Genomic DNA, 26,575 nt, shown 5'->3' with positions numbered 1-26,575 from the left:
GCCACCCCTGGATGGGGGGAACACGGCACGGCGGATGCTCACCTGGGGTAGCAAATCAGGTCACGCCAGCTCTGGGTATCCTTTAATATATATATATATATTATCTAATCAGTAGTAGTTTTTCTTGACACAGCTTTCATTTCAGTAACTGATACAGTGAGTGTCCCGGTCTGCACCCTTTTCCTGTTACATACCCATTCATAGTTTTTCAAGGTAATGGCAGGAAAACTTGTTCATCTTTGATATGTTAGTTGCATAACAAACACGAAATGAGCACAAACACAGTAGAAAAATCTCTCCCTGCTTTGGATGAACTCCTTAGTTGGATGGGTGTTCCTCATGGTAAACTGCAATATAATTTAACGTTGGGAAATTCTGTCCCTCTGCGTGCCAAGAATCATCCATTCCTGCAGTACGAGAGCAATCTGTTCCCAATAATAATTCATTCTTGGGCGTCATTTCAGTTAAGATGTTTCCCTTACCGAACACTGTCTCCCTGTGTGCCAGATTTCCATTCTTACACTTTGGACTTCACTGCACATGTACAATTACTATAAGAGTTAAGTATTAATCCATGCTTCTTTGCTTCTGACTTTTTTCTGGTCCCCATTGTGCATTCCTGATGACTGCATTTTGAGCTTATCAGAACAGTTGCTTATTCTGTACTAGGACATCGATTGGCATCATATTAAAATTGTTTGTTAGTGAAGCTTTCCATTTATCTGCAAAGGAAGAACAGGTGTGAGCAACTTTGGTGCTTGCTTCCCACGCTTTCTGTGCCCACCTCTAAGAATGGTTACCTTTCTCATGTGACTTTATACGCTCCTTTGATGCCTATCTCTTAGGAGCCAAACTGAGACCACCGGGCCACATCATTTAAGTAATGGCAGTTGTTTGATACCACCCAGGCCCAGATTTGAACGGAAAGCTTAACTCGTAATACAAACCAGGATGGAAACCCAAGGTTTCTTTGTTACACATCGCTCATTGCCAGAGAGCCATGGATTAAGCAGTACTTGCATAATTCCTCACTGTAAATCTTTATTTTTTTTTTCCTCTGTTTTCCAGGTTGTTAGAGCAGCTGAGGAAGCAGCCTCCACTTTGGCCAGTTCCATACATCCTGAACAGTGCATCAAAGTACTGTGCCCAATCATTCAAACTGCCGACTACCCTATTAACCTAGCTGCTATCAAAATGCAGACTAAAGTTATTGAGAGGATTTCTAAGGAATCCTTACATCAGCTCCTTCCGGATATCATCCCTGGATTATTACAGGTACAGTCAATAAAGAGGCTAATATTCAAAATAGTTATCTTTATCTTTATTGAAATTTGTTAATCGCTTCAACGCAAATGGACTAAGTGATGCATACTTTGTAACATACATATTTTAGTGCATTCACAGCAGACATAAAAGTACTTCCTCTAAAGATCTCAAAGTGCTGAGCCAGACAGAATTGTTTAGCCAGACAAACCAGGGGGTTTAAGTATGTCCCCCTCGCTATTCGGATAAGTTTTAGCTGGATAAGTTATTACCCAGCTAAAACGTATTTGGGTTTAAAAAGAGCCATTCCATGGGTAGGGCGTGCTTAGCCGAATAAATCTGTCCATGGTGAAAGTCTGTTTAAAGTTATCAAGGTGCATGTACCCAGATAACTTTCAAACCTAAGTGGCTATATTCAAACACAGCTGATTAGGTTTGAAAGTTAGCTGTATAGCTTTAGGAGAGTATACTTAGCAGGAGACTTGTCCTGCTGAATCTCTGAGACAAGTTATCTGGCTATCTTTAACTGAATAAGTTATCTGTTCACCACTTTTCTGAATGTTGCCCTCAAAGTAAATTCCAAATGAGTGTTTAATACGAGGATGTTAAAAAGTCTCACTTGATTCAATATAAAATAAATTGATCTGTAACTCACAGTGCAAAGTATATTTGCCTTTATAAAAAGCAAGGAAGTATATTGTGTACATTTTTCTTGTTACCCTGGATTACAGAAAGGGTGAGAATTTAGCCCTAAATCACTAAGGAAGGATTGGATCAACCTGATCTGTTTTTGCTCTCTCCGTACCATGAAGTTTCTTCTCCTAACTTATATACTGCGGGATACATATCACAAAGATCAGCATGTTTTGGGAAGTACTGTAATTACCCAGCGAGCAGCAATTCAGCTTTTCTCTTAACAGGAAGCCTAGCCAAGAAATAATTGCTTGGATCTGATATTCAAATGGTAAAACATATGGGAAACACAATTACAGCAAATATTAATTCCACCCTATGCAGCTGAGGCAGGGAAGGGAGTACTTTTATATGGAAAAAAAAAAGAGTTTTTTAAAATAACGACTTCTTCCAGTGAATAGATGCCCTTCACGTTTCAAAAAATGCCTGGTAGTGGAAAGATTTTAGATGCCCGGGGAACGGCCAGAGTAATGCACATATCTCTTCCAGGACCTGCCTCTCTTCCATTTGCTGGAAATTTGTGAAATACATTTTGCAAATCTCCTCTCTCACCAGAAAATTGATAAGAAGTGTACAGGTGCATCATGTGGTTTTGTTAGTAAAATAATATTTGAAAGCATATCTTTTCCCAGTCAAGACCTTCTTTTCCCTTAAACAGTAAAGAAAAGTGATGCCCAGAAGCATAGGGTAGAATTGCCCTATAGAGGGATTTTCCAAGGATACTTCTGGAGACGTGCCTTGTCTTGCAGTGGGGTCAATTCTGCCTCACTCTTCATCTTCTACAAGCAGCAGCACAGAGAATACGCTAGTAAAAAAAAAAAAAAAAAAAAAATCTGAAAAGAGATTGATGCTCACCAGCCCCATCTTTTGCTTTATTTGTTAAAATGTCTCTGAAGCAGTGGGCCACTTCGTAAAAATGAGACATTCATGCTAGCTACGTAAGGCTGCTCTGCGACTTACAGGCCTTATTATTTTAGTGTATGGGGTATTAAAGAAAATCTTTGTGTTATACACATTCTGCATATCAGTGCTGAGGTCAATATTCGAAGGTTTTGTCCGGATAACTTTAGGAGTTACCCAGACAAAATTTAGCCAGCTACAAAGAAGTGGCACTGGGGGCATTTCTGGAGCATCATTGTAATATCACTTTGTCCAGGCAGCACTGCTGGCATCTAAATTCCCTGGAAAAGATAAAGAAAAGCAATACAATTCTGAACCAGACAAGATGATGCTGTCAGCAGAGCACGTCTCTGTGCTTCAAATGGACGATATTGTTCCCATAGTATTGAGAAGATTTATATGGATTCGAGGCAAATACGGTAACGTGTCTCACTGCAGGCATCTGTTATCACCGTGTGTGCAGAAATTCCTGCCTGTGAATCTTGGACAGAAGCACATTGCAAGGAAAATCTATTGTGAACCTAGCACAAACAATTGCAACACTGCATGGAAAGGATGCTTGTCCAGAAATCAGAAGTAAAAATGGAAAACAAAATAGTAAATAAAAAAGGAGGATATCTTATACTCAGTGATATGGCAGCTTGTTAAAAATTAGTTTTTTTGTGGTGTATACGGTTCTAACCTATTATTTGTTAAATTAGTGATGTAGTTAAGTCAATTTTTTCAACATAAATTAATTGGCAGAGATTTTAATCTGGTAATTGATGCAGATAGAGAAGCTAAATCATCTAGATCAGTGATGGCGAACTCCAGTCCTCGAGTACCACAAACAGGCCAGGTTTTCAGGATATCCACAACGAATATGCATGAGAGAGATTTGCATATAATGGAGGCAGTGCATGCAAATCTCTCTCATGCATATTCATTGTGGATATCCTGAAAACCTGGCCTGTTTGTGGCACTCGAGGACTGGAGTTCGCCATCACTGATCTAGATCATACAAAACTATAAAGCGCACGGAAGCAAATTATTTTCTTTTACAAGAAATACAATTAGTAGATGTATGACGCACGTTGCATCCCACCGAGAAAGGTTTCATTTATTATTCTAATGTGCATAGTAGCTATTCTTGGACAGATTCTTTGCTGATTTCAATGGAATTATGTTTCAAAGTCCAATCAACAGATATTAGAGTAATAATATCAGATCATGCACCTGTTTCAGCTACTCTTGCCCTACAAGGATTACAAACCAAAGCATTTGAATGGAGATTACATCCGTCCCTATATCATAATAAAGGATTCTGTGAATATTTAAAACTGAAATACAACAGAGGATGTTAACAGCTGAAACTCTTTGGAATGCTGGGAAGGTGGTATTGCGGGACAAAATTATTGCTTACATAGACCATATATAAAAAATTAGGTGGAAATTCTAAATTTCCATGCCCAACTAAAGCTATTCAAAAGGACTAATAGAAATACTCTTAGTGATAACATTAAGAAGTCTTTAAATCATTTGTTATTCCAGAGAGAAGTACAATCTATTTTGTAATTCCAAAGGCAACGATATGGAAATAAATCAAGTACGATGCTATAGCCATCTGGTTAAAAATGTTAAGCCCAGGTATCATATACTATATATGAAAGATAACTGCGGTAAATTAACTTCCGCTGAAGCTATCACCCAAGCTTTCATGGAGTATGATAAAGATCTCAGTTTTTCAGGATCTTCCATGTCCTCAGGTCATACCTCTTCAGAAACAGGGATTGGGAAAGAAAATTACTGTGACTGAGATTTACCTTAGACATTCATAATTTAAAGTTGGCAAAAGCATCAGGACTGCCGGTTGTGGGTCTGAATTCTATGAATATTGAAAGATGAAATATCAGAGCCACTCTTACAAATGTCTAATGCATGTTTATTACAAGGCAGTTTTTCTTCGGACTCAAATAACACTTTTAATAACATTAAACACATTAATAACACTTTTTCCAAAGCCAGGAAAAGATCTTTCCAGACCAGGTTCATTCTGTTCTATCTTGCTAATAAATGTTGACATTAAAATTGTGGCTTCGATGTTAGCAAATAGGTAAAGTGTAGTTGTACCAAAACTAGCAGACTGATCAGACAGGATTTGTTAAAAGAAGAAGTGGAGTTACCAATGTTTGTAAACTTATAGGAGCACTTTGGTCAGACGATGCGCATAATAAGAACAGATTGATTGTTTAAATGTTGAAAAAGCATTTGATATGGAAATATATTATCTTCCTATTTTCTTAATTGGATACATTTTGTATACATATAAAAATAATATAATTGTGATGGCAGAAAAGGACCAAATGGTGCATCCAGTCAGCCCAGGAAGCTTCATTTGGTATTAACTGCCGTTCTGTGTAGATTACTCCCGTGCCTTCTGTTAATGGTAGTAACTGCCGCTCTGTGCAGATTACTCCCATGCCTTCTGTTAAGGGTAGTAACTGCTGCTCTGTGCAGATTACTCCCATGCCTTCTGTTAAGGGTAGTAACTGCTGCTCTGTGCAGATTACTCCCATGCCTTCTGTTAAGGGTAGCAACTGCTGCTCTGTGCAGATTACTCCCATGCCTTCTGTTAAGGGTAGCAACTGCTGCTCTGTGCAGATTACTCCCATGCCTTCTGTTAAGGGTAGCAACTGCTGCTCTGTGCAGATTACTCCCATGCCTTCTGTTAAGGGTAGTAACTGCTGCTCTGTGCAGATTACTCCCATGCCTTCTGTTAAGGGTAGTAACTGCCTCTCTGTGCAGATTACCCCCATGCCTTCTGTTAAGGGTAGCAACTGTCACTCCATACAGGTTACAACCATGTTGCTGTTAAGGACAAGCCTTGCTCTTGCATTGTCCTGTAGTTGGATCATCTATTACAGGGTAAACGTCTGCATTACAATGATTTCCTGGTCCGCAAAAGATCAGTATCCACTTTTAAGAGTATGCAATATAATTCTTTGGGTGGTGAACAGGCCAGTCCTAGCCATCAAAGCCAAAGACTGACAGGCCACTCATCTCAGCTCTCCCAACCCAAGCAATGTAGACACAGATAGATCGGTCATTTTGTATTCCTTGTCAGACCAGCTTCTAAAACAGTACTTGCTATGAACCTTTGGACTTGGCAACCCCACCACAGCCCATGACAGCAAAACCTCGCTTGCAGCTGTGTCCATGTCTTGAAACCTGATGCTGGTATAGATGATACCTTCTGTGACCTCACAATGTGATATACCCAAGGATACCCAGCTGACACACTGAAAATGCCAACTGTAAACTGGCATCAACCGCGAGCATACTAATAAATGGACTATATGGTGGGACTTGGCAGAGATGTCACTTAGCACTGTTATTGTACATATAGGAGTTTGACCTTTAGTTATCAAAATAAGACACCCCCGAGATTCAGGGCTTTCAACTTGGTAAATGGGAGTATAAACTTTCTGCAGATATGTTGTTTATCAGGAATCCCAGAGATATGTTAATAAAAACTTTGGACTTTTTTATCCAATTTGAGAGTTTTGCTGGACTAAAAATAAACTCCACTAAATCAGAAGCTATGCCGATAATGGTAAATACCCACGTGAACTGGGTTGGGTACCTTTGCAATTCTATGACCTAGTGGTCGTTGTAAGTACTTGGGAGTTTATATAGCCCAAGATTTGTCTCAACTATATGAGATTAATATTAGTAAAATCATAGGGAATATTCAGGATCAACTCTCAATATAGACAGAGCTTCCTTTTCCTCTATTTCAGAGAAGTGCACTCCTTAAAATGTCACTTTTGCCCAAGCTTTTAAGTAAATTACAAATGCTGCTTTGTTGGTTAACTAAAGCAGATATTACTAAGTTGTGTACGCTAATGATACATTTCATTTGGAGAGGAAAAACCACTAGCGGTAAGTAAGCTATTCAGCTCTCATGAGATTAAAAAAGTATGGAGGGCGAAAAATGCCAAACTTTTATTTTTATAATGTAGCTTGTGTATGATATTGTAGCTCCTCCATCAGCACTAAATATATTGCATACCAAAAATAATCAAATCTCAAGATTGGTGAGGTCTTGCATCTTAATCTGACCAGTACTGATGGCTTGGAGGTTCTCTTGTAAATGGTGGGGCATAAACCCATATTATACTGAACCTCTAATCTTTATTGGAAACCCTAAGTCCTTGCCAAGTTTTATACGATTTTCAAGGAATGAAGGCAGAAAGGCATTGGGAAGATTTCACATCTTTATTGTAAAGGACAGCAATCAAATTCTTTTGAGCAACTGAAACAGCAGTACAGGGCAACTTATCAAATCTGCATATTTTTTGCCGTTTTACAAGCTAGGCATGTGTCTCTTATTTGTTCCCATACCCTGGAGATGTTTTAAAAAGATTCTTTGACACACATTCTTGGTCTGACAAAACATCATCATCATCATCATACATTATCTTATTGGTATAATCTTAGATTCCATAAGGACTCTTCGGAGTCGTGCTCGTCACTTGCGGAGTCTTGAACCAATCTTTTGGGAAAATCTGTAACAGCGGAAACTATGGTTGAGGCCTTTAAAACTTGTATAGACTCAAAGCTGCAGGAGCTGCAATATTAAATATTGCATAGGTCATATATTGATATAGTAAGATTGTTTAAAATGAAATTGTTGCTTTGGAGATGTGTGTGAAATGTTATATTCAGAGAGGCACTTTGCTTCATAGTTTTGTTCTTTGTCCTGCCCTTTTTGGGAGGTTGGGTTAAAGCGTGTGGAAAAAGTGACGCATGTTAAACTCCCCTTTTCTATTCTTAGGCTCTATACTATGGGCTATTTATCTAAAGGACAGGAAAAATGTGTTAATGTAGCAGCTTTATTAGCAAAATTATGTATATTGCAATGGTGCATAAAACCAAATAAACATGTCTCTGATATGGTTTCAAAAATTAGTAGGTTGGATGTTAGTGTTTAAATGTGAAATACACGCAAAGGAAATTGTTAAAAGGCTGTCGCTGCATGGGAAGAAATGTATAAATGTTTATCCTCCGAAATACGACATAAGAACATAAGAAATTGCTCTGCTGGGTCAGACCAAGGGTCCATCAAGCCCAGCATCCTGTTTCCAACAGAGGCCAAACCAGGCCACAAGAACCTGACAGTTACCCAAAAACTAAGAAGATCCCATGCTACTGATGCAATTAATAGCAGTGGCTATTCCCTAAGTAAACTTGATTAATAGCCATTAATGGACTTCTCCTCTAAGAACTTATCCAAACCTTTTTTGAACCCAGCTACACTAATTGCACTAACCACATCCTCTGGCAACAAATTCCAGAGCTTTATTGTGCGTTGAGTGAAAAAGAATTTTCTCCGATTAGTCTTAAATGTGCTACTTGCTAACTTCATGGAATGCCCCCTAGTCCTTCTATTATTTGAAAGTGTAAATAACCAATTCACATCTACTCATTCAAGACCTCTCATGATTTTAAAGACCTCTATCTTATTCCCCCTCAGCCGTCTCTACTCCAAGCTGAACAGCCCTAACCTCTTCAGCCTTTCCTCATAGGGAAGCTGTTCCATCCCCTTTATCATTATGGTTGCCCTTCTCTGTACCTTCTCCATCGCAACTATATCTTTTTTGAAATGCGGCGACCAGAATTGTACACAGTATTCCAGGTGCGGTCTCACCATGGAGCAATTTTAAAGTATTATCCAATATGATGCCTAGATCTTTTTCCTGGGTGGTAGCTCCTAATATGGAACCTAACATCATGTAACTACAGCAAGGGTTATTTTTCCCTATATGCAACACCTTGCACTTGTCCACATTAAGATTCATCTGCCAATTTGGATGCCCAATCTTTGTCTTGCAAGGTCGTCCTGTAATGTATCATAATCCGCTTGTGATCTAACTACTCTGAATAATTTTGTATCATCCACAAATTTGATAACCTCACTCATCGTATTCCTTACAAGATCGTTTATTTATATATATATATATATAAAGCACTGGTCCAAGTACAGATCCCTGAGGCACTCCACTGTTTACCCTTTTCCACTGAGAAAATTGACCATTTAATCCTACTCTGTTTCCTGTCTTTTAACCAGTTTGTAATCCACGAAAGGACATCGCCTCCTATCCCATGACTTTTTAGTTTTCTTAAAAGCCTCTCATGAGGGACTTTGTCAAACACCTTCTGAAAATCCAAATACACTACATCTACTGGTTCACCTTTATCCACATGTTTATTAACCCCTTCAAAAAAATAAAGCAGATTTGTTAGGCAAGACTTCCCTTGGGTAAATCCATGGTTTTTTTTATTTTTTATTTAACACTTTTCTATACCTACCTTCATGAAAAATTTCATATCATATCGGTTTACATGTAACAAAGGGTATAACTTAAACAAGAACAATTCACTAGAAGCGACAGTTACATATAACAAGGGTAGATAACTTGGAGGCTAGGCTAGTCAGAGGTAAAGGACAGTGTAACTGAAGAGAACTAGAAAAGGCAATGAAACAAAAGAAACGGCGGCTTAATTATAATGTCTAAACATGGCGGGGCATTAGCCGGTAAAGCAGAGTCCTGTCCGGTTGACAATTAATGGCTTAGAAAGTTAGGGGAAGGCCTGGAGGAAGAGCCAGGTCTTAAGTTTTTTTCGGAAAGTTCGAAGGCAAGGTTCTAGTCTGAGGTCAGTGGGCATATTGTTCCAGATAGTTGGACCCGCTGTAGAGAATGCTCGTTCTTTGGTGGATGATAGTCGCGTGACTTTTGTTGGGGGAACTTGCAGGGTACCTTTGTACGCTTCTCTTATAGGTCTTGAGGATGAATATAATTTGAGAGGAATCTGGAGGTCTTGTTGTTGCTGATTGTATATGGTTTTATGAATTGTGGTGAGGGCCTTGTGCATTATTCTATATTTTATTGGCAGCCAGTGAAGGTTCCGTAGTATGGGAGTGATGTGCGAACCTCTGTTGGTGTTGGTTAGGATTCTGGCTGCCGAATTCTGGAGCATCTGTAATGGTTTGATGGAGGAGAAAGGGAGTCCGAGAAGGAGAGCGTTGCAGTAATCTGTTTTGGAAAAGAGTGTGGTTTGGAGCACGGTCCTGAAATCCTGGAAATGGAGGAGAGGTTTGAGCCATGTTGACTGTGTTCCATTAAACCATGTTTTTCTTTATGCTCTACGATTTTGATCTTGAGAATAGTTTCCACTATTTTTCCCGGCACTGAAGTCAGGCTCACTAGTCTAGTTACCCGGATTGCCCCTGGAGCCTTTTTTAAATATTGGGGTTACATTAACCACCCTCCAGTCTTCAGGTACAATGGATGATTTTAATGATAGGTTACAAATTTTAACTAATAGATCAGAAATTTCATTTTTTAGTTCCTTCAGTATCCTAGGATGCATACTATCCAGTCCAGGTGATTTGCTACTCTTTAGTTTGTCAATTTGGTCTACTATATCTTCCAGGTTCACAGTGATTTCATTCAGTTCGTCTGACTCATCACCCCTGAAAACGATCTCCGGAATTGGTATCTCCCCAACATCCTCATTAGTAAACACGGAAGCAAAGAATTAATTTAGTTTTTCTGCAATGGCCTTATCTTCCCTAAGAGCCCCTTTATCCCCTCGGTCATCTAATGGTCCAACCGACTCCCTCACAGGTTTCTTGCTTCGGATATATTTGAAAAAGTTTTTATTATGAGTTTTTTGCCTCTATGGCCAACTTCAATTCAAATTCTCTCTTCGCTTGTCTTATCAATGTTTTACACTTAACTTGACAATGCTTATGTTTTATCCTATTTTCTTCAGATGGATCCTTCTTCCAATTTTTGAAGGATGTTTTTTGGCTAAAATAGCCTCTTTGACCTCACCTTTTAACCATGACGGTAATCGTTTTGCCCTCCTTCTACCTTTCTTAATGTGTGGAATACATATGGACTGCGCCTCTAGGATTGTTTTTTTAAACAATGTCCATGCCTGTTGAACACTTTTAACCTTTGCAGCTGCACCTTTCAGTTTTTTTCTAACTATTTTCCTCATTTTATCAAAGTTATCCTTTTGAAAGTTTAGTGTTAGAGCTGCAGATTTACTTATTGTCCCCCTTCCAGTTATTAGTTTAAATTTGATCATGTTATGATCAGTGTTGCCACGTGGCCCCATCGCTGTTAACTTTCTGTTATACTCCACAATGGTAGTAATTTCTGATTGGTTTGCCTTAGATTCTGTAAGATTATGAATGGGGGTGAGTGTGCATAGTCTTGTGATTCTTATTTTTATTTTTGTATTCTGAACATGTAGATTCAAATAATTAGCAAATAATATTGGTGGTTTTGCCCATGTATAGTAATACTGCTTATAAGCTTTCAGTGTTTGAGAGTTGATTGTCTAAATCACTTTATGGCTAGAAGAATCATTTGAGAAACAGATTGTATTCCCAGAATGAGTTAGACTTTGGACCTACTACAATTCCTTTAAGAGTGGTTAACTTTACACATGGAACTCCCAAGATGCTGTTGCAGATTTACAAAGATGATGATTTGTTACAGCCAGGGAATATTTCAGAACTCCCATTGCACAAACGTTTGTCATTTTAGTGTTTACTTTGCTTTTAATTAAGAATACCTGGGTTGTTTGGTTTGTTTTTTTTAGGGGGAGGGAATTGAATTGTGTGAAATGTAAAAGCTTGTTTTCCAAGATTATTCATCAAATCTGATGTCACAAAGGGAAAACAAAGTCCTCTTTTTGCACTAAATACTATGGACAGAAATATATACTTTCACCCAAGAACTATGAAATGTTGCAACAGAGTTCCTGGAGGAAAAATCCATAAACCATTATTAAGGTGGTCTTGAGGGAAATCCACTGCTTATCCCTGAGATAAGCAGCTTGGAATCTATCTACCCCTTGGGATCCTGCCAGGTACATGTGACCTAGATTGGCCACTTTTGGAAACAGGATATTGGGATTGATGGACCTTTGGTCTGACCCAGTATGGCAAATCTTATGTTCATATGTGTCCTCCAATGCAAGATGCTGACTTTTTAAATTTGGCTCTGAAAATTTAAAGTGGAGGTAGTTGGATTTCACATATGGAGGTATGTTGCGCTTTTTATTAAGTATGCAAAAGGCATAAAATATCAGCCTGGCTTGTAATGTTTTCAAATTTCTTTGTATAACATAAGCTTTAAAGAGAGGATTTCGATGTATTGTCCACAAAGACACTAAGATCCTTTTCCTTGGTGACTGCTAATATGGAACCCAGCATTGTGTAGCTATAGTTAGGATTATTTTTCCCTATATGCATCACTTTGCGCTTCACTGCATTAAATTTCATTTGCCATTTAGATGCCCAGTTCTCGAGTCTGGCAAGATCCTTCTGCAGTTTATCTTCTTGTGATTTAAGTACTCGGATAATTTTGTCATCTACCAATTTGATCGCCTCACTCATTGCTGCCTTCTCCATATCCTTAATGAATAAGTTAAGCAGCTCTAGTCCCAATACAGATCCTTGAGGCACTCCACTACTTACCTCTTTCCATTGGGAAAACTGATCATTTAGTCCTACCCAGTTAGTTACCTATCCACAGTGAGACCTCACCTCCTATTCCCTGACTTAGTTTCCTGGAGAGTCTCTTATGTTATCAAATGCCTTCTGAGCTAGGTCACACTGGATAATCTTGAAGCTTGAACATTGTAGAATGTTGGAACATTACACCATCTTGTGAAACGTGAGGAAGTCTGCGTTTTGAGCCCCACTTTAGGGGTACATATGTTAACCTGTTTAGCCCTAGCTGACAGAAACTGCAAAGCACCTTGGAGTTAGGCTTCTACCTGCCTGTCAGTTCAAGGATTGCAAAGGACAGGAGGCCTGACTAAGGAAGCCATAAGGTCTCAGTGCAAAATAAGAAATCTCAGCAGGCACAAAGATCTCCATTTTGCCACATCCATACTATGGCTTGTGAACAACAAGTAGAGCCATTGGCATAGGACTTGACTCACTACAAATGTGTAGAGCACTGTCCAGAAATAGTCCATTTAAATAACATATTAGCCCTCCATGCTTTTGGTCTATATGAGGATCCCATGCCCAGTAATATTACCATGTTTCACAGCAGTTGCACACTACTATCACAGAAGGTTTGTTGTATTGAAATACAATGGGAGGAGCCTGAACTGGTGTCAGAGTGCCTGTGGGAGACAGTACTCGCTGGAATAATTTCGTGGGGCAAGTCCTGGCGAAGCCCTTGACATCATGTATGGGCGCCCTCCACTCTTTAAAATCAGCGAGCCTGTGGTACACAGCCGCCAGCGTGCCAAATCATCATACTCCTAGTAGCCGTTTCCTCTGCCTGACCCAATTTTGCTTCATGATGGGGAAAAAAGAGGAAAGGAGCTATCTGTAAACCAGCATGATGTGATTGTATCATGAATGCCGGTATATAAAAATTTTAAATAAATAAATAAATAAATCTGTGCCTTCCCTACTCCAGTGGATGTTCCAAACTCTCCTTCCCAGGCAAGTTTTCTCTTTCTTTCAACCAATTTGTGTCTCTGGGACTGGAGAGACTGGAGGATCCTTTGTTTCTCCTAACTTGTCTAGCTCTCCCAGCCCTGACACCAGGCCTTTGGGAAGTGAGAGGCATATAGTTTTGGAGGGAGGCAATCAGATACTAGATATGGTTGTAGATACTGCTTCCCGAATTGGGTCCTGTTCAAATTGTTGGTTGCTGGTCCTCCCTTGTGGTGGAAGTACCTGGAGTATAAAGAATGTCATCTCTTGTTTCTACCTCTACTAAACCATCTCTCATAACTCTAGAGGACCTTATGGAATGCTATAGTGACCTTGGAGTAATCTCTCACATATAGGATGGTTAGAACAATGGCTTCTTTCGATCAACTGTATACACAGTTTGATAATCATTCCCATATGCTCCAGTAATATGGAAGGAGAATAGGGAATATGGAATCTCAAATTACTACACTTCAGAATTCTTTACTGGTTTTCATAAGGGACAATGGGACAATGAGATTTTTTACCATAAAATTGAAAAAAGGGAGAAAAGTTGAGGAGGTTTAATTTACATTTTCTTAATTCTTCTAAATTAATGTACATTTCAATAGGGGAAATGTTTTTTTTTTCCCCTGTTGGAATGTTAAAGAAATTTTACCTTGAGTGATTAAAGAGTCTCCCTGAAGATATTCCTTCTACACTTTAAGTCCAAATTTTAAAAGCCCGGCGCATGTAAAAACTGGGTGACATGCACGTATTTTAAAAACGGCCTGGCCACAGGTGTATCCCCCAGTACGTACGGAAGTGCTGAGCTCCTTAAAAGGGGCAGGGCAGAGGCTGACCAGGATAGTAGCCATTAGGCCCTGTCCCTGGGAAATAAGTTAGAAAACAAAAAAAATGGTAAGAGGGATTTTTGGGGTTGGGGAGGAGAGGGGAAAAAGGAGGCAGAGTAGATAGGGAAGTTCCCTCCCAGTCCGCTCTTTAATTGGAGCGGACTGGGAGGGAAATGAGCACAGGCCCGATCGTGTTACCGCACATACGTTTAAAAAAAAATCCCCCTCCCCCCTGCACACGCGTGTTAGCACCCGCCTACACAGGTGCACCTATATTAAAATTGGGCACGCAAGTTATAAAATCGGCGCACGTATCTTTTAAAGTCTACTCCTTAGTGTTTTATCTTCCATCAAAAGGCTCAGAGGGTTTTGTTTCTGACTCTTCTGCTGGCTCTGTTGTACCAGGGTAGAGTACCAGGGTAGAGTTCGTATATTTCTGCTTCTGGTTATCAAGCTCATGAGGAAGCTGTACCTAGTGCTACATTGTTCTGTGCAAAAATCTGAGGATTGGACCTTAAAAATGTTCTTTAGGTTGAAGGAGAGGTCTTTATTGGGCAAAACGTTGGCTATATTTCTAGAAGTGTCCGAAGCTACTCAGTCCCAGTGCAAGTTGTATCTGCAGAAAAGGCAACGAGTCCTTACATGAGCTCCCAGCTTCCTCCTGAGATTTCCCTGCAAATGTCATGTTAAATTGGGAATGATAAATTTATTTTATATGATCCTGATCAACTTGAGCGAGTTCTCCAGAATAGATTAGTTACTCAAAGATAGTATTCTACTGGATGCACTATATATTGTTAAATTGAAAGGTTTTTCTTCTGTTTAATTGCTTTTATGACTCCACTTATTGCGGTCTGTATATGGAAGCTGGCAGCTCATGTAAGGACGCGTTGCCTTTTCTGCAGATACAACTTACACTGGTATTGATTCTTATATTTATTTTTTATTTTATGAACATTGTATTTGGCTCTGCAACAAAGCTTTTCTTGTAGACATATTCCTGAAAGCTCAGTGTTTGGGCCAGAGTGTTGGAACTCAGTGCCGGTAGGTATTAGATTGGAGTCAAATTATTTGACTTTTAGAAAGAAAGTGAAGACATGGTTATTTCCATGCCTTACTTAGTTTTATAAAGTTTATTTTTATTAAATTATTGTATGCTTACTGTATTTTATATTTTACAAGCCGTTAAGCCCGTTAAAACGGGCTACATTAACATTTTTTTTGGTTCATTTCCTTCCCCATCATTCTCCCTCCCACCTCCCCCACTCTCTCCCCTTTCCCCTCAGTCACTCCTCTCTCTCCCCCCCTCCTCCCCTCAGTCACTCCCCCCTCCCCTCAGTCACTCCTCTCTCCCCCCTCCCCTGTCACTCCTCTCTCCCCCTCCCTCCTCCCGAGTCACTCCTCTCTTCCCCCCTCCCTCCTCCCCTGAGTCACTCCTCTCTTCCCCCCTCCCTCCTCCCCTGAGTCACTCCTCTCTCCCCTCCTCCCCTCAGTCACTCCTCTCTCCCCCCTCCCCTCAGTCACTCCTCTCTCTCTCCTCCCCTCAGTCACTCCTCTCTCCCTCCTCCCCTCTCCGCCCCTCAGTCGATCTGCGCCGAAGACCCAGAGCGGCGGCCCGAAGACCCGGAGCGGCGGGAGCGGCACCGGCCCAAAGACCCGGAGCGGCGGCCCGAAGACCCGGAGCGGCAGGAGCGGCGGCCCGAAGACCCGGAGCGGCGGCGGCATGCGCGCGAGGGAGGGACAGACTTCCTTCCGTCCGTCTGTCCCTCCCTCGCGCGCATGCCGCCGCCGCTCCTGCCCGGGTCTTCGAGCCGGTGCCGCCGCTCTTCGGGCCGCCGCTGCCGCTCCCGCCGCTCTGGGTCTTCGGGCCGCCGCTCTGGGTCTTCGGGCCGCCGCTCCTGCCCGCTCCGGGTCTTCGGGCCAGTGCGGCCGCTCTTCGGGCCGCCGCCGCCGCTCCGGGTCTTCGGGCTGCCGCTCCGGGTCTTCGGGCCGGTGCCGCCGCCGCTCCGGGTCTTCAGGCCGCGGCTGCCGCCGCTCCTACAGCACCATTTTTATTTTTAAGAGGCACACTGTGACCGATGTGCTCGCATGCGCGGTAGAGCTGCTCTCTACTGCGCATTTGCGGCACGTCGGTCAACCTTCGTTTATTAGGTTGATTGTTGTAAACCACCTTGGTCAGCTTGCTGTTTGTGTGGTATAGAAGATTTGAGAAATAAAAATAAATAATTTATTTATATATACGAGGGTAAGTCAGTAAGTCACAAATCTCTCTACTAAGGTAATAAAACATATATCTGTAATGTTGTCATATTCCATAGATGGCAGCACCTTAGAAGTGCTTATGTACATAAATAGTTATTTAAACTGTGCATGCGCAGGGGCTGTGTACACAAGGAAAATGGCTGCCATGTTGACAGATTGTACGGTCGAAGAACAAAGTGATGTCCGATTTTTATGGGCTAAGGGTTTAGTGGCAAAAGACATTCATAAAGAAATGTATCCAGTATATGGAGAGAAATGTCTCTCGCATAAAGCAATTTATAACTGGACCGATAAATTTGCACAAGGACGTGCAAACGTGAACGAAGAAACCAGACCTGGTTGACCTGTAGAGATTGCGACAGAGGCAACTGTGAAGCAGGTTGAAGAGATGGTTCGCGCTAACCGGAGGGTAACAATTGACGAAGTTGCCAAAGAAATTGGGTGTTCTCACGGATTAGCATATTCCTTAGTGCACAATGGGTTCCCAAACAGCTGACCAAAGACAATAAGAACAACCGGATGGGTGTCTGTTTGGAAAATCTCTGCCGTTATGCAAACAAAGGTGAATCAATGCACGTTTTGTTACTGGTGACGAGTCGTGGGTGCACCACTATCAACCAGAAGCGAAACGCGATTCCATGCAGTGGAAGCATCCACTATCACCGACACCGAGAAAGTTCAAGCTTGTGCCTTCTGCAGGAAAGGTGTTGTTGACTGTGTTTTGGGACCGAGATGGGAAGGCATTCTGCTATATTTCGGTATAAAAAAGAATATAAATAAAAATAAATAAAATACTCTTAACCAGTTTTCAGAAGCGTGGTGAATCTGTTAATTCGGCTTCCTACTGTGCTACTCTATTAAAGCTTAAAGGAACTATTCGTAGAAAATGCCCAGATCTGGAAAAAAGAGGAGTGCTGATTCTTCACGATAATGCCAGACCACACACTTCGAATGAGACTTGTCAGACAATTGCGAACCTGCACTGGGAACCCAGCGATTTTCACTTGTTTGGCAAACTGAAAAGCCATCTCGGTGGTAAACATTTCACCAGCGATGAAGAAGTGGAACAAGAGGTGAAGCGCTGGTTACGATGCCAGCCAAAAGACTTTTACGCAGAAGGTTTTGACGGACTTTTCAAACGCTGGGACAAATGTATAAATGTTCGTGGCGATTAAGTTGAAAAGTAGTTGGTTTTTCCAGAAAAACTGTTTGTGACTATATTCTGTATATTTCACAGTAAATAATTCATCTTTTGCATTTAAATAAATTTCATGAATATTAATCTCATGTATGTTTGTGACTTACTTACTGACTTACTCTCGTATATATAATATATATATATATATATATATATATATATATATATATATATATATATAATAAAAAAGAAAACAAAAGAAATGTTCGCTTTGCCAGTAATTTCACTCTGACAAGAGTTATCTGTATTTAGGCCAGTTTATTTTTTGATTCACATTTTCTGAAAATGCTTTGTTTACAAGGTTTGTATACCACATGTTTTAATAGTTGATACTGCTAAATAATATAGTACATAACAGACCCTCGTCTCTTCTGTCCATTCATGTTTTTCCCTCAACCTCTGGGCCGCATGGCCTGCTACATGTGTGGGTAGAGGCTACTTTAAGAATGGACTTGTTTTCTTCTCATAGCTTGACAAGGTTTGGAAAAAGCCAGCTGTGTACCCTCCTGTCTTTGTGTTTGGTAGTTTCATGAAGCTTGGAAGACTCTAGGCTAAGTTAACTTAAAAATAATTATCATAATGAGCTCCAGAAATCGAGTGGGCTGAATGGGTACCATTTGTGTAAATATATATGTAGAACCTAACCTTCAGCATTTCGTTTCTTAATAGTAAACATTTAGATTTACACAAGGCCTTTCTCTCATCAATTCACAATTGGAAAACTTGAATGAAGTAAATAAACATTGGCATGTGATTTTTTGCCACCTGATGCCCAGACTGAGAACTTTTTCTCCTTTTGTAGGGTTATGATAACACAGAAAGCAGTGTTCGTAAAGCTAGTGTGTTTTGCCTGGTGGCCATTTATTCAGTGATTGGAGAAGAACTGAAGCCGCACCTCGCACAGCTTACAGGGAGCAAGGTATGATATACAATAGCAATTGTATTGTGTGTGATATGTTTATATGTTTATAGTCTCCACAAAATAGAGATTGCCAGACCCAAGGCATGCTTTGTAAACCTGCTGATTCAAGAATGAGGAGATTTTATGGCTTTGAGTAGTTCTAAGAAACACTGAGTACTTATGTAGGAGGAAGTCTTCTAAACAGTGATTGGAGACAAACAATGCTTCTCTGTCCAGCTTCTCATTTTCACTCTAAATTTGCATGCCAATAAAATTTTGGCTAGTATGTGTTATAAACTTCTTAGGCTTGAGAAAATAAAGCACTTTCATCACACAGTTAACAAAAAATGGCTTAGAATAAAATTACTTTTGAGTGCATTGCAATCCTTCTATAATTTGAATGATGCATTCTCTGTTGCTTTAAACTGTGAAGTTGACCTGTGACATTTTCCCACCTTAGAGTTTACCTGAAAATCAAAATGCTAGTGTTGTGTAAAAGCCTGTAGGCTTTTGATTTTCATTTATTTCATGACAAAAAATGATACATTTATTCCTAGGAATTTTGTTTTGCATAGAATCCGTATAAAGCAGTTCAACTAATACGGACATAGGTACAAATGTGTGCTATAATATACTGCACTTTTAATTTGGTTTAAGGACCAGGAGGGAATTCTCTCTATATGTCCTAGATGACCATGGCCAATAAATACAAATTTTCAGGTTATGAATTTGAACTTTGTAACTTCCAAGAGACATTATGTCAGCTATAGTGTGTGTGTGTGTGTATATATATATATATATACCATTTTTGTTCCGCATGTTTGTCACAGTAATACGGTTCTTAACATGCAACATGACAGCAGCTAAAGACCATGTGGCCTATTCAGTCTGCCTGTCCACATCTCCTGCTCAGCTTTAAAGTCCCTTCCTCCCCCTCAGAGATCCTCTGTGCTTGACCCATGCTTTCTTGAATTCTGACACTGCCGCCATCACCACCACCTCCACAGAAAGGCTGTTCCATGCGTCGACTACTTTCTATAAAGAAATATTTCCTTAGATTAGCCTGGAGTCTACCCCTTTTTACTTTCATCCCATTAACTCATTCCAGAGCCTCCTTTCAGTTGAAATAGGCCCACCATATCTTCATTTTTTCCTTGGAGGTATTTATTTATTTATTTATTTATTTCACATTTTTTTCTATACCGAGCTTCATGGTTGAATACCATATCAGATCGGTTTACATCGAACGAGGGATAGAAACTTGTAACAAAAAAAAAAAAAAAAAAAAAATTCAAGAGCTTTATTGTGCGTTGAGTGAAAAAGAATTTTCTCCGATTAGTCTTAAATATGCTACTTGCTAACTTCATGGAATGCCCCCTAGTCCTTCTATTATTCGAAAGTGTAAATAACCAATTCACATCTACTCGTTCAAGACCTCTCATGATCTTAAAGACCTCTATCATATCCCCCCTCAGCCGTCTCTTCTCCAACCTGAACAGCCCTAACTTCTTCAGCCTTTCCTCATAGGGGAGCTGTTCCATCCCCTTAATCATTTTGGTTGCCCTTCTCTGTACCTTCTCCATCGCAACTATATCTTTTTTGAGATGCGGCGACCAGAATTGTACACAGTATTCAAGGTGCGGTCTCACCATGGAGCTATGGAGGCATTATGACATTTTCCGTTTTATTAACCATTCCCTTCCTAATAATTCCTAACATTCTGTTTGCTTTTTTTGACTGCTGCAGCCCACTGAGCTGACTATTTTAAAGTATTATCCACATCATCGCAGTGCAGGAGATACCTCCTACTAAGGTGACCTCTACAATCTTGCTTTTATACGCATGCTCTTAGCTTGAATCAATGGACAGATTACTGATTGTGTTCAGATGAAACAGGCTTGAATTCAAATCACAGGGATTCACATAAACTGGGCCCATTCTATTTCCCTATTCAGCCCATAAGGGGAGACCGTACGTAATTGGAAAATCCAGCACTGTTCGTGCTGCTTTAATTGCTTTACCCTGTCACTACCACGCCAATGTATGGGAATGTATTCTAATACCGTCCAGGCCTTCGGGGGATTCTCAGAGACAGTCCTCGGGTAGGCAGTCATCTTGGAACCAGTCCTTTCGGGGACGCAGGTCGGGTAGGGATGGCTCCACCCTCGGCGGTGGAGGAGCCAAATCAGCACAATGAGGCAAGGCCAGTCCACTGTTCGGTCCCAGTAATCGGGGGCCGGCTGGCTGTATATTACAAGGAGTGGGCCAAGATCATGTCGGATCAGTGGGTCCTAAATGTGATAAGTCAAGGCTACGCCTTAGAATTTGCTCGTCCGGAGGAGGAAGTGACGTCACTTCCCATGCTGGACGCTTGAGAGTGGAGCTCCTCACCCGTCGGTGTTTTTCGGTGCATTTTTTGCGTTTATCGCGGCGTTTTTGCTGCCCACTGCACACATTCGATAGCGGAAAGTGGGGGCTTCATGGCGGCGAAAAAATCTCCCCCTGATTTACGTCACTTCTCTTACAATAAGCTAGGAGAAGCTGCGGCGCTCGCGGCGCCCAAAATGGCGGCGGACACGGGACAACGGCAGACGGAGGAGCCGGAGTGCGCAACGCCTAGCACACACGAGGATTCTTCACTTCGCGCGGAAATGCGCTCGTGGTTCGCAGAGCTCCACACGGATATAAAATCTTTTCAAGCTGAAATTGCAAACACCTTGCAGGAGATAAAAGAGGAGCATGCTACTATGGCGCGACAGCTGGCGGAGACGGACGCGCGCTTAGACGACCATGATGAGCGCTGGACCGCGCAACAGAAAGATCTCTCCACCTTGCAGGCCCGACAGACGGAGCTAGCTGACAAGCTCGAGGACATCGAAAATAGAAACCGACGCTGTAACTTGCGCTTTAAAGGGGTGCCGGAGGGTGAGGCTAATCAGGACTGTGCTTCGGTAATTCAGCGGATCTGTGCTATGATTTTGGGGGAGCAGGCAAAGGAAGGTGGGGAGTCCACTCATAGCTATCAGATTGAGAGAGCCCACAGGTCGCTGGGGCCTAGGGTGGGCAATACCCCCAGAGACATAATAGTCTGCTTCCACTCATTCCAGTATAAGGACAAACTTGCTACTGCAGCACGCAAGCAGCGCTTTTGGCGGTGGGAAGATCACGATATTGCTGTGTATGCGGACCTGGCTGCCACTACCTTGCGGAAGCGTTTCGCTTTTAAACCAATTACTATGGCCCTCACTGCGGCGAAAGTACGGTACAGATGGCTATTCCCCTTTGGCATTTGGTTCCAGGTGGAGGGGAAGTCATACAAAGCTCATACTTTTGAGGATGGAGTACAAGCGGCAATGGCGGCGGGCATGACGGTGGAGGTCCCCACTTCGGACCCTAAAGTTCCTAAGGGTCGACGCACAGAACCCCCCAGATGGCAGCGGGTTCCCAAGGGGGGCAAACGCCTGAGAAGAAACCCTAGTGACGTCCGCGTGGAAGATGTGCCGCCATGACTTTTGTGACTCTATATCTAACCTTTCTCTTTTTCAGGTTACCTTGCCATGGTTATGGCTACTGGTGGACGTTTCTGTGGCGTCTCTTTATTGGCTGCAGCATGACGTGCAGTGGTTATACAAGTTGTTTGGATTTTCTATTTTTGCTTCTTTTTATCTGCTCATGTTAATTAGCCGCGATCGCAATAGTACTTTTTTGTTGTCTAAGGGGTGGGAGGCTTCATCCTTGCTTCCGGATGGGTTTTTCCTCCAGTAGTTGCTGGGAACGATTGTATCCTTCCCAGGTTTTCGGGTTAACTGGGAGAAATCGGAGATTTTGAACATTAATCTTACCTCACAAAGCGTCGCACATTTGAAGGGGTTGTTTCCCTTTAGATGGGCCTCTTCTCATATCAAGTATTTAGGAGTGCAATTGAGTGCGTCCTCTGATCTCTTCCCTCTTAATTATGGGTCTTTATGGAAAAAATTAGTAGGGGAAATGGAAGAGTGGAGCAGATACCACATCTCCTGGATGGGGCGGATGGCGGTGTTTAAGATGTCCTTGTTACCAAAATTACTGTATCTTTTTCAAACTCTCCCCATACCTGTCCCTGCCCCCCAACTTAAACTCTGGCAACAGAAATGTATGAATTTCATTTGGGCTGGACGAAGGCCGAGGGTTGCCCGGAGCGTCCTCTTTCGGACCAAGGCATTGGGTGGGCTCGGTGTTCCGGATATTGCTCGATATTATTGGGCAGCTCATTTCAAAAAAGTGGTTGATTGGCATAAGAGGAGGAATCCTAAACAATGGATACAAATTAATCAGGAATTGCTCGGGGATATTCCTCTGCGGTCTCTCATTTGGCAGCCTAGGAGGACATGGATAGTGGATCCGGGGACTACATTATCTCCTTCTATTCTGGATACTCTCTCGTTATGGCATCAGCATGGCGATCGTCTTGTCGAGCGGAGAGAGTACCATACTAGTTCCAGTCTTTATGGCCATAAAAACTTTCGCCCTGGACAGGATAATCCGGCCTTCCTTTTGTGGAAAGGGACGGGGATTTTAGAATGGGGTCATATCTGGGGCTCGACTGGGATTAAATCCTTTCCCGATTTACAGCGTCGGTATCACTTACCCGCTTCAGCCTATTTGCAAATCGCTCATTTTGCGAGAACTACTCAGATTGGTTCACAATTGGCGCTTGGTCAATCCTCTTTTGAGAAATTATGTAAGAAAGCTGACGTTTCTAGTCAGTTGTTGTCAGGAATTTATCAATTACTGGCGAGGGAGGTTGGGACAAAATCGAGCTTTCAACTTGCATGGGAACGGGACTTGGGGATGGATATCTCTAATCAGCAGTGGAAAATGATATTCCAAAGCCGTGGGAAAGGGTATATTGCTACTTCCCTGATTGAAAATGTTTATAAGATTATGTATCGATGGTACATGTATCCTCAACGGTTGCATAAATTCATGCCTCGGGTTCCTGAGTACTGCTGGAGGCGCTGTGGGTCAGTGGGCTCTTTTCTTCATATGTGGTGGGATTGTCCTGTTCTACAGACCTTATGGATGGCTATTCGCCAATGGTTGGGGGAGATGTTGCCGGGTTTCCCAGTTGTAGGCCCCGCTCAGGCATTACTAGGGTTTAAGGTTACGGGTCTACCTGAAGAACACAATCGGCTGGCCCATTATGTTTTCCTGGCCACACGGTTGATAATAGCCAGGGTATGGAAGGATCCCAGGGTACCCACAAAAGCAGAGATTCAACAACAAGTAGACAAAATATATTTATTGTCTAAAATTACAGCTTTCCGACATAAAAGTATGCATAAATTTGACAAAACCTGGCAGACATATATAGGATGGAAAGCCTCTCTATCTAATGTTTCTCCCTGATGTGTTAGGTGGTTGTTTATGTAGAGTATTCTCTTTTTCCTTCGGGGACTGCTTGGGTGGTTGTTTGAGGTTTTCTTATAACACACCAACTTCTCACTTTAATGTACCTATGAAGATGGGGGGGAGGGAGGGGGGTTTAGGGAAGAAAATCACAGTGGGGTTTGTAATGTACATATCACTTTCATATGCAACTGATTTTTCGGGTGCAACTCGATCTTTCTGTTGATGTGCTCTGTTTTCTGCTACTGATTTGGAATGTATCATTGGTATTCTGTTTATTGGTTTGTATATCTGCCACTGTTAATAAATCTTTAAATTACAAAAAAAAAAGAATTTGCTCGTCCATTAAGAGATCAGTTCCTAGTCTCCCCTTGCTCTTATCTCACAAAGAAGCTAGTGGTGCAGGAAACAGTTTCTTGGCTACGCCAACTTGGGGCCATTGTGCCTGTACGCCGAGAAGAACGAGGGTTGGGTCGTTATTCCATTTATTTCATAGACCCCAAAAAGTAAGGCACGTTCAGGCCCATTCTCGATCTCAAGAGGGTGAACGTTGCTCTCAAGGTCCCTCGCTTTCGAATGGAGAACTTACGTTCGGTGTTCGCCTCTGCGCACAAAGGAGAGTTCCTGGCATCTCTGGATTTGACTGAAGCGTACCTACATATTGGCATCCGGCCCGACCATCAGAGATATCTGAGATTCATGATTCTCGGGGACATTTCCAGTTTTGCACTCCAGAGGGACGGTGTCCTGGTTCATCCTTATCTGGATGACTGGTTGATGTGGGCCAAGTCAGAGAGCCTTTTTCAGGAAGCAGTGGACGTAGTCCTCTATCAACTGTGCTCTCTGGGTTAGTCAGTCTGAGCAAGAGTCAGCTAGTTCCTTCCCACCATTTGGAGTTCCTGGGGGCCCTTTTCGATACCAGGTTGGGGAAGGTTTTCCTCTCCGAGTATTGGATTTCTAAGTTACAAGCACAGGTTCAAGGCTTATTGCAGAAGCAAGTGCCCAGGGTCTGGGATTATTTACAGGTTCTCATGTCTATGGCTTCTACCCAGGAGTTGGTTCCATGGGCAGCCTCATATGCGGCCTATACGGTCAGCATTGCTATCCCGTTGGGACCCACGGTCAGAGCAATTTCAGATCCCGCACCCCCTGCCGGAGTTTGCTCGATCCAGTCTTGCCCGGTGGCTTCTGCTGGACAAGCTAAGAATGGGTATGGACTTGGAAATATACCGAACTGGACAATTGTCACTACTGATGCCAGTCTCTCCGGGTGGGGAGCGATGTGTCGGAACCAGTCTGTGCAAGGCCAGTGGTTGGCGAAGGAAGCCTCCTGATCGTTTGGAAACGAGAGCTGTACACTTAGCCCAGCAAGCGCTTCTACCCCTTGTGAAGGGTCAGCCAGTGCAGCTGTTTTTGGACAATGCAACCACGGTAGCTTATATCAATCGGCAGGGGGTCACCAAAAGCCTAGCGTGGCTCAGGAGGCCAGAGAGTTGATCAGCTGGGTGGAACAGCATCTGGATCGAATAGCTGCCTCTCACATAGCGGGCATGGACAATGTGCAAGTGGACTTTGAGTCAGCGTTAATTGGATGCCAGAGTGGGAGCAGTTGAAGGAACCACTATGTCTCATCCGACGAAAGTGGGGCACGCCATTCGTGGATTTGATGGTGACCTCTCACAATGCCAAAGCCCCACAATTCTTTAGTCTGCAAAGGGAAAGGGGGCAGAAGGAGTGGATGCATTAGTTCTGCCTTGGCCGACAGGAGTACTTCTGTACATATTTCCACCTTGGCCGTTGGTAGACAAGAGTTTTGCGTCTTATAGAAGTCCATCCAGGCAAGGTGGTTATCGTTGCCCCGGAGTGGCCGAGGCATCCGTGGTTTGTGGACTTGATCAATCTGGCTATGGGTGGTCCGTTACGGTTGGCACACCTGCCCAGCCTCCTGCGTCAAGGCCCCATCTGTTTGGATCAGGCAGATCGCTTTTATCTAGCAGCTTGGCTTTTGAGAGGGAGTGACTGAGGAATAAGGGTTATTTGGAAGTAGTTATCACTACCCTCTTGCAGTCTAGGAAACTTTCCTTTTCCCTGGCTTATGTGAGAGTTTGGAAGGTATTTGAGTCATGGTGCATGGGGCACCAGGTGGATCCTTGACGAGCCTCCGTGGTGAATGTTTTGGCCTTCCTACAAAAGGGTTTGATTAAAGGTCTGTCCTCTAATTCCCTCAGGGTTCAAGTGGCGGCTTTAGGCTGTCTTCGTGGCAAAGTTGGTGGAGTTTCTTTAGCGGCACACCCAGATGTGATGTGCTCCCTTTAGGGGGTTAAGCATTTACGTCCTCCAGTCGGAAAAACCTTGTCCATCCTGGAACCTTAATGTGGTCTTTAGGAGTTTATGTGCCACGCCGTTTGAACCCCTGAAGCAATGTTCTTTTAAGGATCTCATTTTGAAGGTGGTTTTTCTAGTGGCAATTTGTTCGGCTCGCCAAATTTCCGAACTTCAGGCATTATTATGCAGGCAGCCCTTTCTGAGAATTACTGATACGGGAATTTCTGTGAGAATGGTTCTGTCCTTTTATTTATTTTATTTTATGTATTTATTTATAAGGTTTTATACACAGA

General features: G+C 42.2%; 1 protein-coding gene across 21 annotated transcripts in view; it reads left to right on the top strand.

The window, feature by feature from the left end:
• CLASP1 (cytoplasmic linker associated protein 1) overlaps positions 1-26,575 on the top strand; it is a 637,864-nt gene that overhangs the window by 596,404 nt on the left and 14,885 nt on the right. For all 21 annotated transcript variants that reach the window (XM_029605186.1, XM_029605182.1, XM_029605181.1 and 18 more), the window contains 2 exons: positions 1,069-1,275; positions 18,471-18,587. In XM_029605186.1, the coding sequence (XP_029461046.1) occupies positions 1,069-1,275; positions 18,471-18,587 (324 nt within the window). The remainder of the gene's footprint in view (positions 1-1,068; positions 1,276-18,470; positions 18,588-26,575) is intronic.

This window comes from Rhinatrema bivittatum, chromosome 6 (genome assembly GCF_901001135.1).
Source record: "Rhinatrema bivittatum chromosome 6, aRhiBiv1.1, whole genome shotgun sequence".
Taxonomy (NCBI): Eukaryota; Metazoa; Chordata; class Amphibia; order Gymnophiona; family Rhinatrematidae; genus Rhinatrema; species Rhinatrema bivittatum.
Note: the sequence above shows the minus strand (reverse complement) of the source record. Positions and strands in the feature narration are given on the sequence as shown.